Here is a 16419-nt window from a genome sequence, read left to right as displayed (position 1 = left end):
GAAAGCATTTTATGAAATTAAATATCCATTTATTATAAAAGCTTAAAGCAAACTAGGAATATAATGGAAATTCCTTAACCTAACAAATGGCATCTACACAAAACCTACAAGTTACATCATGTTGAATGGTGATAAATTGCATGCTTTCTTCCTAAGATCAGAGAAAAGGTAAGGATGTCTTCTCTGACTACTCTTATTCAATATTTTGCTGGAAGCCCTAAATAGTGCTGGTTAGATAAGAAAAAGAAATAAGAGGCATTCAGATTAGAGAGAAATAAGACTCTATTTCCAGACACATTGTTGTGTATGTAGGAATAATTTAAAAATCTACAACTAGAACTAGTGAGTTTAGTAAAGTTTCAGGATACACTGTCAGTATACGAAAGTCAATTATATACTATATACCAGTTATGAACAAGAGGAATTTGAAATTTAAAAATATAACATATAATATCACCACAAAAATGAACTATTTAGGTAGATATTTAACAAAATATGTATGAGATCTGTATATTGAAAAGTAAAAAGCATCAATGAAAGAAACCAGTCATCATTTAAATAAAAGAGATGGCACCTGGTGGTTCAGTCAGTTAAGCCTCCAACTCGATTTTGGCTCTGGTCATGATCTGAGTTGAGAGATTGAACCCCAGGTCAGACTCTGTGCTGGGTGTGGCACCTACATAAGATACTCTCTCTCTCTGCCCCTCCCCTCTTTCCCTCTCTAAATAAATAAATAAATAAATAAATAAATAAATAAATAAATAAGAAGGTAGACCATGCTTAAAAATTGTAAGACTCAAAAAATTATGATGCCAATTGTCCCCAATTTGACTTATCGATACTACATAATTCCAGTCTAATACCCAACAGACCCTTTTTAAACCTTATTTAATTTTTAAAAATTTTAAAAATATTTTATCTATTTATTCATGACAGACACAGAGAAAGAGGCAGAGGCAGAGGAAGAGAGAGGAGAAGCAGGCTCCCTGTGGGGAGCCCTATGCAGGACTCAATCCCAAGACTTCAATCCTCAATTCCAGGATTATGCCCTGAGCCAAAGGCAGATGCTCAACTGCTGAGCCACACAGACATCCCAAAACCTTTTAGATATCAATACACTAATTCTGAAACTAATATAGTAAAATAAAAGAGTAAGAATAACCAAAAGAATTCTGAAAAATAAAGCAAAGTTGGAGTATTTGCATTATTTAATTTCAAGACTCACTATAGAGCCTCAATTATCAAGACAGTGTGGTATTGACACTGCAAGAAACACAGATTGATGGAACAGAATAGAGAATGGAGAACAATATAGAGAACCCTAAAATTGGCCACACAAATGGAGTTAATTGTTTTTCTTTCCTGTCAGAGAAAAAAGTACAAATAAGTGAGGAAAGGCAAAGGGCCAAAGGAAACCTATGGTATTGGGTTTGAGTCAGAAATATCAGTATAAACTCATGTTTATTTTAAAAAATATATAGCTAAAGAAGTAAAAATAAATATGTAAGTATACATGGGTTAGAATATATATATATATATATATATATACATATATATAAAATGTATTTCCTTGTTGTTTGACATCACTAGCAGTGATATACCAGTAGCAATGAACGCATCTAATACCAAGAATTTGGTTTCTAATGCTACTTTCCAGGAAAGGAATCGGATCTCATTGGAGAAATTTATAGCTGATTCTAGATCTGGAATAGGGAAAATACAAGATAAACCTGGACCAACTTATTGTTCTAGTAAATAAGGAAGTGCTCTCCTCTATAGTAGAAGGATGGAGGCATGTCAGAGGGATGCAGGAGCCAACCTCAAAGACCTAACAATGGCCAAACCTGTTTGTGCCACACAGTCATAATAAAAAATGCAGTATTGGATTATAACACAGAATAAAATGTCCATTCATATTGATATAAACAAATAATTGAATGAATAAATAAATAGATGGAGGATGGAAAGGGCAAAATTTTTTTTAAGATTTTATTTATTTATTTATTCATGAAAGACAGAGAGAGAGAGAGAGAGAGGCAGAGAGAGAGAGAGAGAGAGAGAGAGGCAGAGACACAGGCAGAGGGAGAAGCAGGCTCCATGCAGGGAGCCCGACAAGGGACCTGATCCCGGACTCCAGTATCACACCCCAGGCCAAAGGCAGGCGCTAAACCGCTGAGCCACCCAGGGATCCCCGGCAAATCTTTTTTTTAAGACTATTTATCAGACTCCCTACGGGGAGTCCGATGGGGAACTCGATCCCAGGACCCTGGGATTACGACCTGAGCCGAAGGCAGATGTTCAACCACTTAGCCACCCAGGTGCCCCAGGGGCAAATCTTTCTAGGAATCTCCCCCCCCCCCCCCCGCCAAAAAAAATAACAGAGGAATCCCAATTAATAAATGTAGAAGCAATCAAAGAAACAGAAAATCACTATTAAAACAAGACAGGAGTATTGCTGAAGGGAAGATCGACTGATGAATGCTAAAATTACTGAGTAAAACTTTAAGGAGAAACAAGATATTTTCATAACTTCAAAATAATTCCTTGTGGTAGTTTTATTTTTTCTTATTTTTTTTAAGATCTTATTTATTTATGAGTGACACATAGAGAGAGGCAGAGACATAGGCAGAGGGAGAAGCAGGCTCCCCCCTCCCCAGGGAGCCCTACACAGGACTTGATCCTGGATGCTGGGATCATGCCCTGAGCTGAACTCACCGCTGAACTCAACCGCTGAACCACCCAGGCGTCCCTTTTGTGGTGGTTTTATTTATTTTTTATTTTTTTAAATTTGTGGTGGTTTTAATATATGACCATAAACTCGTTGATACCCCTCCATCCAGATGTGGAGCTTAATTCCCCTTCTCCTTTACTATTGAGGATTTTGATTCATTTCTAATGAAGAGTAGTATGGAAAGAGGAAAAATAGTAACTTTATGACAGAGAAACTTAGGAGATACCACTATAACAAAGTAACCAAGGTGAATATCACCAGTAATAAATCATATTGATATCATCTGTCCCTGAAATAATGCAACAAGGGCACAGGATCTCTGTGATTTCACCCATCCCCCAAATCCATAATCTCATCTGTTTATGATAAAACGTCAAATACAAGATACATGACTACTCTTCAAAGGTGTCAAGCTCATGAAAGACAAAGAAAGACCAAGACCAAGAAAGTCACAGACTGGAGGAGACTAAGGACACATGACATCTAAAGGAATGTGAGAGGTACCTGGGTGGCTCAGTGGTTGAGTGTCTGCCTTTGGCTCGGATCCTGATCCCAGAGTCCTGGGATTGAGTCCCGAATCAGGCTCCCAGACGTAAAAGCCTGCTTCTCTTTCTCTCTCTCTGCTTCTCTTTCTCTGTGTCTCTCATGAGTAAATAAAATCTTAAAAAAATAAAAAGAATGTGATATCCTAGACTAGATCCTGGAATAGAAAAAGCTTAGTAAAGGATTAACCTTGCCCAAAGAAAGGTTTGGCTATTTGCCCTGGCTCCTAGGAGGTACCTCTAAGCCTTTGGAGTGTCTTGCTTGATAAGAGAATCTGTTTACCTGAAGGCTTGAGCCATGCTGGACAATTTATACTAACTATATAATTTATGGTATGGGTTTTGGGCCGTGGTATCAACTTAGCCAGCCTCTGGAGGGCTAAAGACAATATATATCGTGGGAAAAGACATACTTACTAAAAACTAATCGAAAGAAAAAAATGGAGTGGAGAATATATATATATATACGTATATATATATATATATGTATATATATACATATATATATAAATTTATAATGAAATAAACCTTGTTTATGGATCTGAAAGCTCAATATTGTTAAAATGTCAATTATTTCCAAATAGATCTATAGATTCAATTCAATTCCAATCAAAACCCAAGCAGGCTTTTTTACAGTAACCAATAAACTGATTTTAAAATTCATATGGAATTTCAAAAGACCTCAAATAGCCAAAACAGCTGTGGACAAGAAGAGTAAAGTTGGAGGAGTTACACTATCTGATTTCAGACTTATTATGAAGCTACAGTACGCAGTAATGCTATAGTGATACAGAAGCTACGCAATACCAGGAGTGATACTGGCATTAAGATAGACAAAGAGAAAAACAGAACTGAAGTACTTTGAGAAATACTGCCAAATGACCTTTTACAGAGATGAGAAGGAAATTCAGTGGAGAAAGAATAATCTTTTTCAACAAATGGTTCTTGAACAACTGAACAGCCATATGCAAAACAAAATGAATTTAATTTAAATCTTTTCCTAAGTAAGACCATATAGAAAATTAAATCAAAATGGATGATAGAACTAAGAGTCATTATTATAAAATATCTAGATGAAAGCATAAGACAAAATCTTAGTGACCTTGAGTTCTATAAAAATTTCTTATCATTACTCAAAAGCATGAGCTATAAAAGAAAGTATAAATGAACTGGAATTACTAAAATTAAAAACTTTTGCTATTCTGTTATTTGAATGAAATGGCAAACCTGGAAGAAAATGTCTGCAAATTATATATCTAACAAAGGATTTATCTCTAGGATATAAAAAGGACTTTTCCAACTCAATAACAAGACAAACAGCCCAATTTAAAAGTGGGCAAAATATTTTAAGGGAAACATCAACCAAGATGATATATAGATGGCAGAAAAGCATAAGATTCTCAACAGCATTAGTTATTAGGAGAGTGTACATTTAAAACCACAGTGAGATACCACTTCACTCCCACTAAAATGGATAAAATTCATAGGAATAACCATACCCAATGAGGGCAAAGATATGAAGCAAATGGAACACTTATATACTGCTGGTGGGAATATAAAATTGGTACACCACTTTGGAAAACAGCTTAGCAGTTTCTTAAAAAGTTAAATATACACTCACCATATGACCAAATCATTCATTCCTAGATATTTATACAATATAAATGAAAGCTATGTCCACACAAAGACTTACATATAAATGTTCATATCAGTTTTATTTGTAATAGAAACAACACATTTTAATCAACACATGAATGGATAAACAAATTTGGCTATTATATATACAATGAAATACCACTTAGTAATAAAAGGAAATGAATATAGATACCTATAGCAACACAAATAAATCACAAAATAATTAGCTAAATGAAAGAAGACAAGAGTGCCTATTGTATGATTCCATTTATACAAAATTGTAGAAATTGAAACTAATCTATGACTGAAAACAGATCAATGGTTGCCTGTGGATAGGGGAAGGGTGTAGGGAGGGATAGTTGGATGACAAGGGGCATAAAGAAACTTCTGGGGGTAATGACAATGTTTATTATTCTTTTGTAATGATGGTTTTAAAGGTGCATATATATGACACAACTCATCAAAATCTATTTACTGTGTGCTAATTATACCTCAATAAAGCTGGAAAATACATTTGAGGACAATGGGAGAAATTTGAAAATAGGTTGGCTAAGAAATATAGAATTAGGTTGATAATGATAATCCAGTTATATGGGAGAATGTCCTTATTTTTATGAAATGGATGCTCAAGTATTTATGAGTATAATGCTATATCTATAAACTTACCATCAATTTTTTAGGAAAAATGTACATATACATTGTTGAATCAAGGTAAAACTTATATGTGTGTTCACTGTACTGTTCTCTTAGTATTTCTACATGATTAGGAATTTGTGTAATTAAAATTTGGGAAAAATAATATTGCTATATTGTTTTATTGCCCATCCTCCTCTTCAAAGAGAGAAACATTTACTTTATTGTACTGGAATGTAGGCAAATCTTTTCTGGGAATTTCTCCAGGGAAAAAAACATTCTCTATCTTTACTGCCCAGGGATATAAATAAATCTGAGCACAGTGTCTGTTGATGTCCAGACAATAAGAAACATGAGAGATTCATGGAGAACTATCTTTGAACACAAGGCCAGAGACAATCACTCATAACTATAAAGAATAACGATATGAAATGAAAGTCGACAGGTATGAAATGGATGGAGATGACAAAGACATATTATATATGCAATAATTGATGCCCTTGGAGAACTGGATCAGAAAAAAAATGCATCAGAAAAAAAGTTTATAAAACTTCACTGAAATGAAAAGCTTGAATCATGATTGCAACAGCTCATTGTAACTAAAATTAATTCACAAAAATCAAGACCAAGGTATATGTCTCTAAAGATTCCTAACTTCAAAAAAAAAATAATAAAGATTCCTAACTTCGAGCATAAAAAATTATATGGCAGAAAGGTACAAGAAAAAAAGAGAGATTAGTCTAAGACTTCTCAATGGCATTACTCAATTTTAAAAGAGCAATATTTACCAAATTTTCAGGAAAAGGAAGTAACTTATCAATCAGGGTTCAATCAAGGAAGTGGATTCACTATAATTATTATGGAATAAGTAATTTTTATATAAATTCGACCATGCACATTTGTGGGAGTAGCTAAGAAAGTAAAGGTATAGAAAGGGGAGATGGAAGATTAGAGAAGTCACTAATCCAGCCCTTTTGAAATGCTGGCATGGATAGGTAAATCCCAGCTTGCAGGCAAATCTGAGAAGCCAGGCAAATCCAGCTGCTGAAGTGAGACTGTCAAGGGAGAGCTTATAGAAAAGTCTATGAAAAACTGTTGCCTTTGAGGGCCTCAGCCAAGCATCTGGTGGTTGGCCTGGGACCACTGTGGTCAACAGTGTTGGGAGATACAAAGAAGGGCTGAATACTGAATGGAAGCGAGTAAGGAAAAATTAAAACTTTCTGGGTACCTCTGCATCTGTCCTTCACTGTATCTAACATTAAACTTGTAGAATAATGATTGCTCCTTCACTTTGAACTCTCAAATCTCATGCAATCTCTACTTCTGGCCAACTCTAACCTGGAGTCAAATAGAATTCTTGAAAATGCATTTCTTTGATATGTGCCCAGACAACAATAGAGTAATACAGCCCAAATGATCTAGTATTTTTCTATCGAAAAAGTTTTGAAGTGAAGTTAACATTACTGAGTTCAGAAATTTCTTCAGATTTGCTGTTTTTTTTTCTTTAAATTCACTTTGAAAATAATATTCATCAAAGTTAACAGTGACCTCCTTGTTACAAATTCCAAGAATCAGTTTTCCATCTTCATATGAATTGATCTCCAGTCTGGACAATTCTTCCACTGTGACACTGCTTCCATAGTGTTTCCAACACTATCTTCTTTGAGCCTCTTGCTCACCTGTAAGTTTTACCTCTCTGGTTGCTCCTTCCCATTATCCTCTATAGATGAATCCCTCTTAACCTGGTCCTCAAATGTTGGTAGCACAAACCTTGGTCCTAGGCCTGTGTTTCCAGTTACCGAATAAATTTTCTTTAGGTAACTAGATGAGACTAAGATACCACAGACGAGCTCTCAGATCCTGCCATTTGATTAGAATAATGCATCTACTTGCCAAGGAATGCCTGAAGCTACCAGAAATTTGGAAGAGAGGCATGGAACAGTTCATTTCCTAGAGCTTTCAGAGGGAATCTGGCTCTGTAACACCCTGATTTCAGACTTCTGGCCTCGTAACTGTGAGACCAAGCAATTTCTATTGTTTTGAGCTAATATACTTCTCATGTCAAATCTGTGAGGTAGGTACTACTGTGAACATCCTTTATAGCTGAAGAAATTAGGACAAAAAGGTTAACTAAACTGCCTAAGGAAACATTGCCAGTAACTAGTAGAGCCAGGATTAAAACCTTAACAAACTGGTTCCTGGGCCCATCTACCTAACCACTATGAAAACTACCTCTTCATATTTTTAACAACATTGCTCCTTGTGACAAAAAAGTTTAAAAATAAAAAGGTGTGTATATAAATCTTAATAAGAAACAGGTTGGGGATCCCTGGGTGGCGCAGCGGTTTGGCGCCTGCCTTTGGCCTGGGGCGCGATTCTGGAGACCCGGGATCGAGTCCCACGTCGGGCTCCCGGTGCATGGAGCCTGCTTCTCCCTCTGCCTGTGTCTCTGCCTCTCTCTCTCTGTCTCTGTGTGACTATCATGAATAAATAAATAAAATCTTTAAAAAAAAAAGAAACAGGTTGAATAAATTATTGTATATCCATCCCTATGAAATATCATGCAACAAAATTCTTGTTGAGTAATAAAGCAAGATGCAGAAACAGTTGTATGACATGATCCTGTATTTGAAAATCAAGGAAGAGGAACATCTGGGTGGCTCAGCAGTTAAGCATCTGCCTTCAGCCCAGGGTGTGATCCTGGAGTCCTGGGATCAAGTCCCACAACGGGCTTCCTGCATGGAGCCTGCCTCTCTTTCGCCCTGTCTCTGCCTCTTTCTGTGTCTCTCACGAATAAATAAAATCTTTAAAAAAAGAAAATCAAGGAAGAAAACAATCCATATATAGCTTCTATCTGCTTATAACATGGGAACATATATGTCTATATATATAATTAAGACCACAGATTAAAACATGAAAGTGTTCATAGTAGTTGATTAGTACTGGTTATCTGTTGGAGATGAATAGTGGAGGAAGAAATTCAATAAATAATAAATATATTAGTTAGCTTTTTCTGGGTTACAAGCCACCCAAAATTTAGCACTTAAAACAATCAATACTTAATTCATGATTCTATGAGTTGTCTGGGATGGGTGGGATGGAAGGCAGAGCTTTTCTAGTCCAGGCCAGTGTATTACTAATCTATTACTATGTAACAAGTTGCCCTAAAATTTAGCAGCTTAAAACAACAAATATTTATTCTCTCACAGTTCCTGTGGGTCAGGAATTCAGGTGAGGTTCAGAAGGGTGTATCTTGTTGAAGGTCTTCATAAGGTTGCAGCCAAACTGTCATTTAGGGCTATGGTCTCATACAAAGGCTATACTGGGAGGATATGCAACCAAACTTATTCACTTGGGTCTCTCCATAGATCTGCCTCATGAGATGGCAGCTGGCCTCCCCTAGGGTGAGGCATCTGAGAGAGTACCCAAAAGGGATGCCACAGTTTCTCTGTAACCTAACCTTGGAAGTGACATCTCATTAATTCAGCTTCATTCTATTTATTAGAACCAAATTCACAAAATCCAGCTCAAGCTTGAGAAGAGGATTATACAAAGGTGTGGATACCAAGAAATGGGGATCATGCAGGGTCATCTCAGATGCTACTGACCACAATGGGCTTGAACAGGGTTGGATGGCTAGTATAGCTTCATTTGCATGTCTGGCAGATGAAAATATGGTTAGTGTAGGGAACCTCAATTGGGATGGTTCATCTCTATTCCATCACTGCTCCATGAAGTCTGCCATTATCTAATAGCACAGCCCAGGCCTTTTCACACTTGTCCTTAGGATTCCAAAGAGGAGCAAAAGTGGGCAAACCTCAATGTGCAAGCACTTCTCAAACATCTGCTTGTATCATATTTGCTAATGTTCCATTGGCCAAAGAAATGGCCAAACCCAGTATTTTCTTTAGGATTTTATTTACTTGAGGGAGATAAAGAGTGCGAGCAAGAGAGCACAAGCAGGGGGCAGCAGAGGAAGAGGTGGAAGCAGACTCCCCACTGAGCAGGGAGCCCAATGTGGGGCTTGATCTCAAGACCCTGAGATCATTACCCAAGCTGAAGGCAGCCACTTAACAGAGAGGGGGCTAAAAAAAGGGAGGAGGGAACAAAAAACAAAAAACAGACAGAGCCACCCAGGTGCCCCTGGTCAAACCTAGTTTTAAGGTTTAGAGAAGTAGACTCTATCTCTTGATGGATGAAGTAGAAGAGTCACATTGAAAGGGGAGCATATATTCTGATGTTAGTGGTCTAAAGGAGACAATCTAGACTCTGGCTTCTGCCCAGGATGTAGATATCTGAAAAGAGCATAGGTCCCATTCTTATAATAAAAAAAAGGGTAATCTACAAAATCATAATTTTTGAACTTATCAGAGAACTATGATCACAAAGCAACCAATTAGCTTGATACATAAGACAAGTGCTTCAATCCTCAACAGGAAGTTGTCACTGGGTCACTTGTGGCAAAGCAAGAAGGAAGATGGGTCCACTATACCAGCATTAAGATTTCAGCATGAAGTTTAATGAAGTTCTAAAGGCTGAGTGTGAGATAGTACGAAAATAGAGAACACCTGAGAGCTGGAAACCTAAGAGTAATTGGCCTTCACTTGCAGGCTCTTTTATACATACCTCCACTGGATGCTTACAAGAAATAATAGGGGTAGGGAAAGAGACAGGAGAAAGCCTCTCTCAGTGATGTAGGCCTGCAAGGGGACAGCTGCAGATAAAGAAATGGCACAAAGCCCCAGTGGGACCCTACTGCCTTACAGAGCAAACGCCTTAAGCCACTGGGGGAAGTGATGTAAACCCAGTTGCCTCCAGGACACAGGTACAGATCCATTGTGGCTAGAGAAAAAGGAAAAGGAAAAAAAAAACTTCCATTCATGGGGGAAGGGCAGTTAATCATCCTGAGTTGAAACCATTAAAGACCTTATACCAATGGGGAGGAGCAAGATCACTGAAAAACCCCCACCTTGAAGACCTAGGGATATAAGGCCTGCCTAAAAGTGAGGTTGGCCCAGGACAACTCCTGACCCCCTACTCATCAGGTCACCAAGAACCAAGTAATAACAGCAGTCTACTACTAAGGGAGAGACAAGGGCATAGAGAGAGATCTTCCCTGAGTTGCAGGCACACAGGAAAGGCCTAAAGGCAAGTGTGGTATAAGAATATTGAGAAAAATTATCTTGAAAACCATTGCCTGCTCTAAGCCCAAGGTAATACTTGAGAAATTTGATGTCTATGGTACAATGAAGATACCATAGCAGCAACAAAACCTAAACCCAGACCAAATTCTGACTAGATGAACTCACCCCCTCCCCGCTTAATAATTTATCAGAAGAGCCGTCATAACTATTTCCAGGAATAAATATTATTTACCTCAGTTTCTACTCTCCTACATACAACATCTGAAATTTGGCCAAAAATTATTAGATGCAAAACAGAAAGAAAAAACAGTCCACTGTAAAGAGACAGAATAATAAAAAAAATCCAGACTCAGCTGACCCAGTTGTTAGTACTATCAAATAGGGAATTTAAATTAACAATGATTAATATGTTAGAGAGGATGGTGGGAAATGTGAACAACAGGTATGAACAGATGGCGAATTTCATCAGAAAAATGAAAACCTGAAGAGTCCAATGGAATACTAGAAATAAAGAAAACATAACTGAGATGAAAAATGCCTTTAATGGGTTCATCAGTAGACCTAACAGAAGTAGGGGTTAAACAGATTGAACAGGGTAGGGGTCAACATCCATGAACCTGAAGATAGGTTAACAGAAATTATTCCAACTGAAACACAAAGCAAAATAAAGATTGAAAAGGGACACACATAGAGGGATGGTAGAAATTTGTAACATTTTTCTATCTAACACAATCTATTTTCTGGTCATTAATTATTTATATTACCACACCATGCAGAAATATGTTCACCCTCATTCCAAAACCTCCAAAATTCTCATCCCAAATTGGCATCAGGCTCAAATCCAGGACCTCGAGTCTGAACCTGCATCAAGGTTCAGATGTGGCTGAAGCAGCTTGGGTGCAATTTCTCAGTTTCTTGATCCAGAGACCTGTGAGCTAAATGACAAGTTATATGACTATCACCAGCCCCCCCCCACACTCAACACACACACACACACACACAATGGTGACATAAGGATTGGTGAACTGCAGTAGATACCCTCATTTAAAAGAAGGGAAGAATAAGAGGCACATGTTAATCACTGTTCCATAACAATTCTGAAATCCCACAGAGCTGTTGTCAGGTTTCCCCTGCCCACTCCAGGGGCAGATGTTTCTGGATTGGGTCACAGTTCTATCTGGGAACAGCTTCCCAGTCCATTTTAATATATTGTTCTTGGGTCTTCTCTTTGAGACATCTGTCTTTTCCCATAAGAAACGGCAGCTGAGTAACTTTCTCTGCTTGCTTCATGTTCATAGAAGTTAGAGAAGGTAGTCCAAGGCTTCTTTTCATTTTGGACTGTTTCAATTCCTTTAAGTCTAACTTGGAGGTAGTAAAACTCTATTAGAAACTTTATAGGTGTTTGTGAATCTCATTTGTATTTACTCCATGCCCCAAATGCCACATTAACAATTCTTTTTAAGACAGGCCCCTCTCTACATCAGCAGTGTATCAGGGTGCTGGACAGACAGTGTCATGAAGTTTTTAGAAACCATTTGGTTTAGCTGAGAGAGTCTCCCAAACACCAACTTAAATATTTCACACATTTTAACAAAGGGTCTTAGAGCCGCATCCATGATTTGATCTCTAACTTGAGACCATTTTTCACCTTGAGAATATTCTGATGAATGAAGAGACTGGAGGTGTGAGGAATAGTTATTTTCCAACCCAGCAAGTCCTGGCTTTTTTGTATTTCTTTTTAATTCTCTGCTTGTAAATGGTACAGTTATTTCTGTAGTTCATCTCTCCTTTGGTACCTTGCCATATGTGGCTTTTTAGAAGCAAATTGGTATTTCCAACATTCTGTTGGAGATATCCTTAGCCAGATCCACAAGTTCATTTGGTATATTCTCTATCTTCTCACAGAGCATGGTGACTGTTTTGCTATTCTTTCCTTAGTAAATAACATGAGCTGCCATCTTTTCCAGCCTTTCTTAACAGTTTTCCTCATTGTTTCCAGTCTCCATCTGCTACCCAGGCCCAAAGCTAATGCCACATGTCTTATGTTTTGGTATAATACCCCCCCCCACACACAAGTATACACTTTTAGGTATTACTTAGCATTTTCTGTGCAACAAACTACCCAAAACAGTAGCTTAAAACAATTATCATTTTATTTAAGTCATGATTCTCCAGGTTGGCTGGGGTAACTGGTATGGCTCTTTTGGTGTGGGCCAGTTTGGTTGGGGCTGGAGGTTGAGGACGGTCTCACTCTCATGTCTGGAAGTTGATCTAAGAGGCCTCATCTGTGCTGGCTTATCTCTTTTACATGTGGTTTCTCATCCTCCAGCAAAGCACTCTTGAGTTTCTTCACATGAAGATCTCAGAAAGAGCAGCAAGGGAAGACAAGCCTCAAGACACACTTCTCTCCAGCTTCCTGAATCTCTTTGCTAATATACATTAGCCAAAGAAAATCACATGGCCAAGCTCAGGGTCAAGGAATAGAGAGAACTCTACCTCTTAATAAAAGAAAAAAAAAGTAACATTTCAAAGGGGTATGCATAAAAGGTTGGGAGAGGTCTGTGGCTCTTTTGCATTGTACCACAATGAAAAAAAGATAAACAATGTTGTGGAAACCAGTATGAATAATAGGATTAGAGTTATGTATTAAAGTAAGATTGTATTTGTAGATGTGTGTGTATATATGAAACCATAATGGCTTTAAAACTGTGGAAAGATATTTGACAGACACAATTATATTAAATTCAAAACAAGAATTTCAATTCAATTATCCCTCCTGTGGTGCAATGTCTTCTGCCACAAACACCCTACAGAACTGAGAGTTGGTCTACACATCAAATACATTCTTCTGTTCTTTCATTTTGTTGCCACTTTAAATCGCTTAATATAACACAGTACACAGGACTGTCATTTATATACTTTTGCTCACTCCATTTATAAAGAATTTGATAACAATTTGCCTTATAATACTTTCTGCAGGAAAGGTTTTCCTAATGCATCAAACTGACAGCATTTTTTCCAGTATGAGTTCTATTATCTTTTGTGAGGCATGTAAATATGAAAAGTCCCTTTTATTCTGTGCATTTTGAGAGGATCTCTTTTGAATAATTTTTCTCATGTCAGGCGAGAGAGCCTGATGAATGCTTTTTATCATGCAGTGTATTCATATAGGATCTGTCTTGGATGGATTTTATAATATACACTAAGACCTGACTTCTGGGATAAGGCTTTCTCATTTTTAAGAAACGGGTACTTTCATGCATGGATATTGCGATGCATACTCAGAACTGATTTCTGAGTGAAGCCCTTTCCACAGTCACTGCATTTATAGGGTTTATCTCCAGTATGAATTGTCTGGTGTTTATTGAAATTTGACCTGTCAGTGAATGCCTTCCCACATTCTGCACACATGTATGGTTTCTCTCCTGTGTGAATTCGCTGATGTACTTTGAGATGTGGTTTCTTGGAGAAAGATTTCTCACACTCAGGACATTTATAAGGCTTCTCTGTAGTATGAATTCTCTGATGTGTAATTAACTCTGACTTCTGGATGAAGGCCCTCCCACAATCACCACAAACATAGGGTTTCTCTCCAGTATGAATTGTTTGGTGTTTATTGAAATTTGACCTGTCAGTGAAGGCCTTTCCACATTCAGCACATATGTAAGACTTTTCTCCAGTATGAGATTTCTGGTGGGTATTGAGATTTGACCTGTTGGTAAAGGCCTTCCCACATTCAGTGCATATATAAGGTTTTTCTCCTGTGTGAATTCGCTTATGCATCTGGAGTTGTGACTTAGAAGGGAAAGATTTCCCACAGTCACTGCATTCATAAGGCTTCTCTCCAGTATGAATTCTTTGATGGGCAATCAAGTGTGCTTTTTGGATGAAGGCCTGCCCACATTCAGTACATATGTAAGATCTCTCTCCTGTATGAATTCTCTGATGCATCCTGAGCGTTGATTTTTGGGTAAAGGCTTTCCCACACTCACCACATTTGTGGTGTCTCTCTCCAGTGTGAATTTTCTGATGTACATTGAGGGCTGAGTTCAGGGAGAAGCCTTTCCCACATTCACTGCATTCATAGAGTTTTTCTCCAGTGTGAGTTGTCTGATGTCTAAGTAGAGAGGACACCTGGAAAAATGATTTTCCACATTCATTGCATTTATAGGGTTTTTCTCTAGTATGAGTTTTCTTATGCATGATTAATTCTGAATTCTGGATGAAAGCCTTCCCACATTCAGGACATACATATAGTTTTTCATCTCTATGAACTCTCAGATATATACTGAGTAGTGGCTTCTGTGTAAACACATTTACACATTTGCTAAGTTCATGAGGTTTTTCCATAGTATGGATTCTCTGAGGTGCAAAGAGGTGTGACTTCTGGGTGAAGATCTTCCCAAAATCAGTACACATATCTGCCTTCTCCCCAACAGGAAATTTCAGATTGTGACTGAATGCTTGTTTGAGACTGAGGACTTTTCCACACTGATCACTTTCACAGAATTGTACTCCTGTACAAGTATTTTCATGGTTAGTATAAGAAGAGCCCTGTGTGAAAACGTGACCATGTCCCATATTTTTATCAAAGTTCTTTGTTGCATTGTTTTTACTAGGAATATGTAAGTCTAAATTATGCTTAAAACTCTTTCCAAATGAGTCACATTTCTGGGGTCTTTTCTGTGAAGGAATACGATTTGGGCTTGGATGAATAAATTTTCCATGGTCTTTATATTCAAAATCCCACTCTGTATTCAATACTTTCTTATTGATGAAAGCAGAATGACTCAGAGGTTTGCTCTGGTTTTCCTGATATCTTTCTATCTGTTCAGAATCTTGCCACAGTTCTTCTAAAATGGAATACAATGAATCGTCTCTTGTATCTTCACCTTCCATTTCATTATGAAATGAAGCTTTTCCAGAAATTCTTTTTTGTGGGGTCTTAATCCCAAACCTCCCATCTAAAAAGAGAAAGAAAAAGTAAAATTGACACAAAGAATAGATAACAGAGAATTAAAAGGTACACATAAGCTAATCAAAATTAAATACAGGGAAACTGGTAAATATGATGATGATGACCATAGTGATGACAAGAAAAACACATATAGCACATACAGTGTGCCAAGTTCCTGCATAACATTTATGATGTTCCAGGTATTACTCTAAGAAATACACACACACACACACACACACACACACACACACACACACACATTCAATCCTTTCAAAGACCCTTTGAGGTATTTTCTATTATAATCCACCTATTGTAGATAAGGAAAGTGAAGCTCAGAATAATTATTTATATAATTTGCCCTAAAACATAGTTATTAAGTGTTGAAGGCTGGAGTTCAACATAAGCAATCTAGTTCTATTTTGGTTGGAGGCTTGGATATAACACAGACTGAAGATTAAAAAGACAAAGGTTTTCAGGGAAAATATCTATGGAGAGAGTAGGTTTGGAGGGGATGATTCAGAGTCTAAGTTCTCATTAGCTTTTGATTCTAAATCCTCATTAATCTTGTTCCTTTTTACTTGTTAGCAGCAATACCAAATTAATGCGATCAAACAACCAATTTAATTTGCTAACAGAGTAGATTCTAAAAGTTCTCATTACAAAGAAAAAAACACTTTTTCTTTTTTTGGTATCTTTATGAGATGGACTATAACTAAGCTTCTCCTTTTTATAAAAGATTTTATTCATTTATTCATGAGAGACACACAGAGAGAAGCA

At 37.3% G+C, this 16419-nt stretch overlaps 1 protein-coding gene across 9 annotated transcripts in view; it reads right to left on the bottom strand.

Moving 5' to 3' along the window:
- Positions 1-11208: 11208 nt before the first annotated feature.
- The window catches only part of ZNF81 (zinc finger protein 81), a 109958-nt gene continuing 104747 nt past the window's right edge, over positions 11209-16419 (bottom strand). For all 9 annotated transcript variants that reach the window (XM_025982471.2, XM_072743257.1, XM_072743254.1 and 6 more), the window contains one exon: positions 11209-15649. In XM_025982471.2, the coding sequence (XP_025838256.1) occupies positions 13941-15649 (1709 nt within the window). In that variant the 3' untranslated portion in view covers positions 11209-13940. The remainder of the gene's footprint in view (positions 15650-16419) is intronic.

Source organism: Vulpes vulpes, chromosome X (assembly GCF_048418805.1).
Source record: "Vulpes vulpes isolate BD-2025 chromosome X, VulVul3, whole genome shotgun sequence".
In the NCBI taxonomy this organism is placed as follows: Eukaryota; Metazoa; Chordata; class Mammalia; order Carnivora; family Canidae; genus Vulpes; species Vulpes vulpes.
The sequence above is the reverse complement of the archived record's forward strand: the minus strand, read 5'-3'. Positions and strand labels throughout refer to the sequence as shown.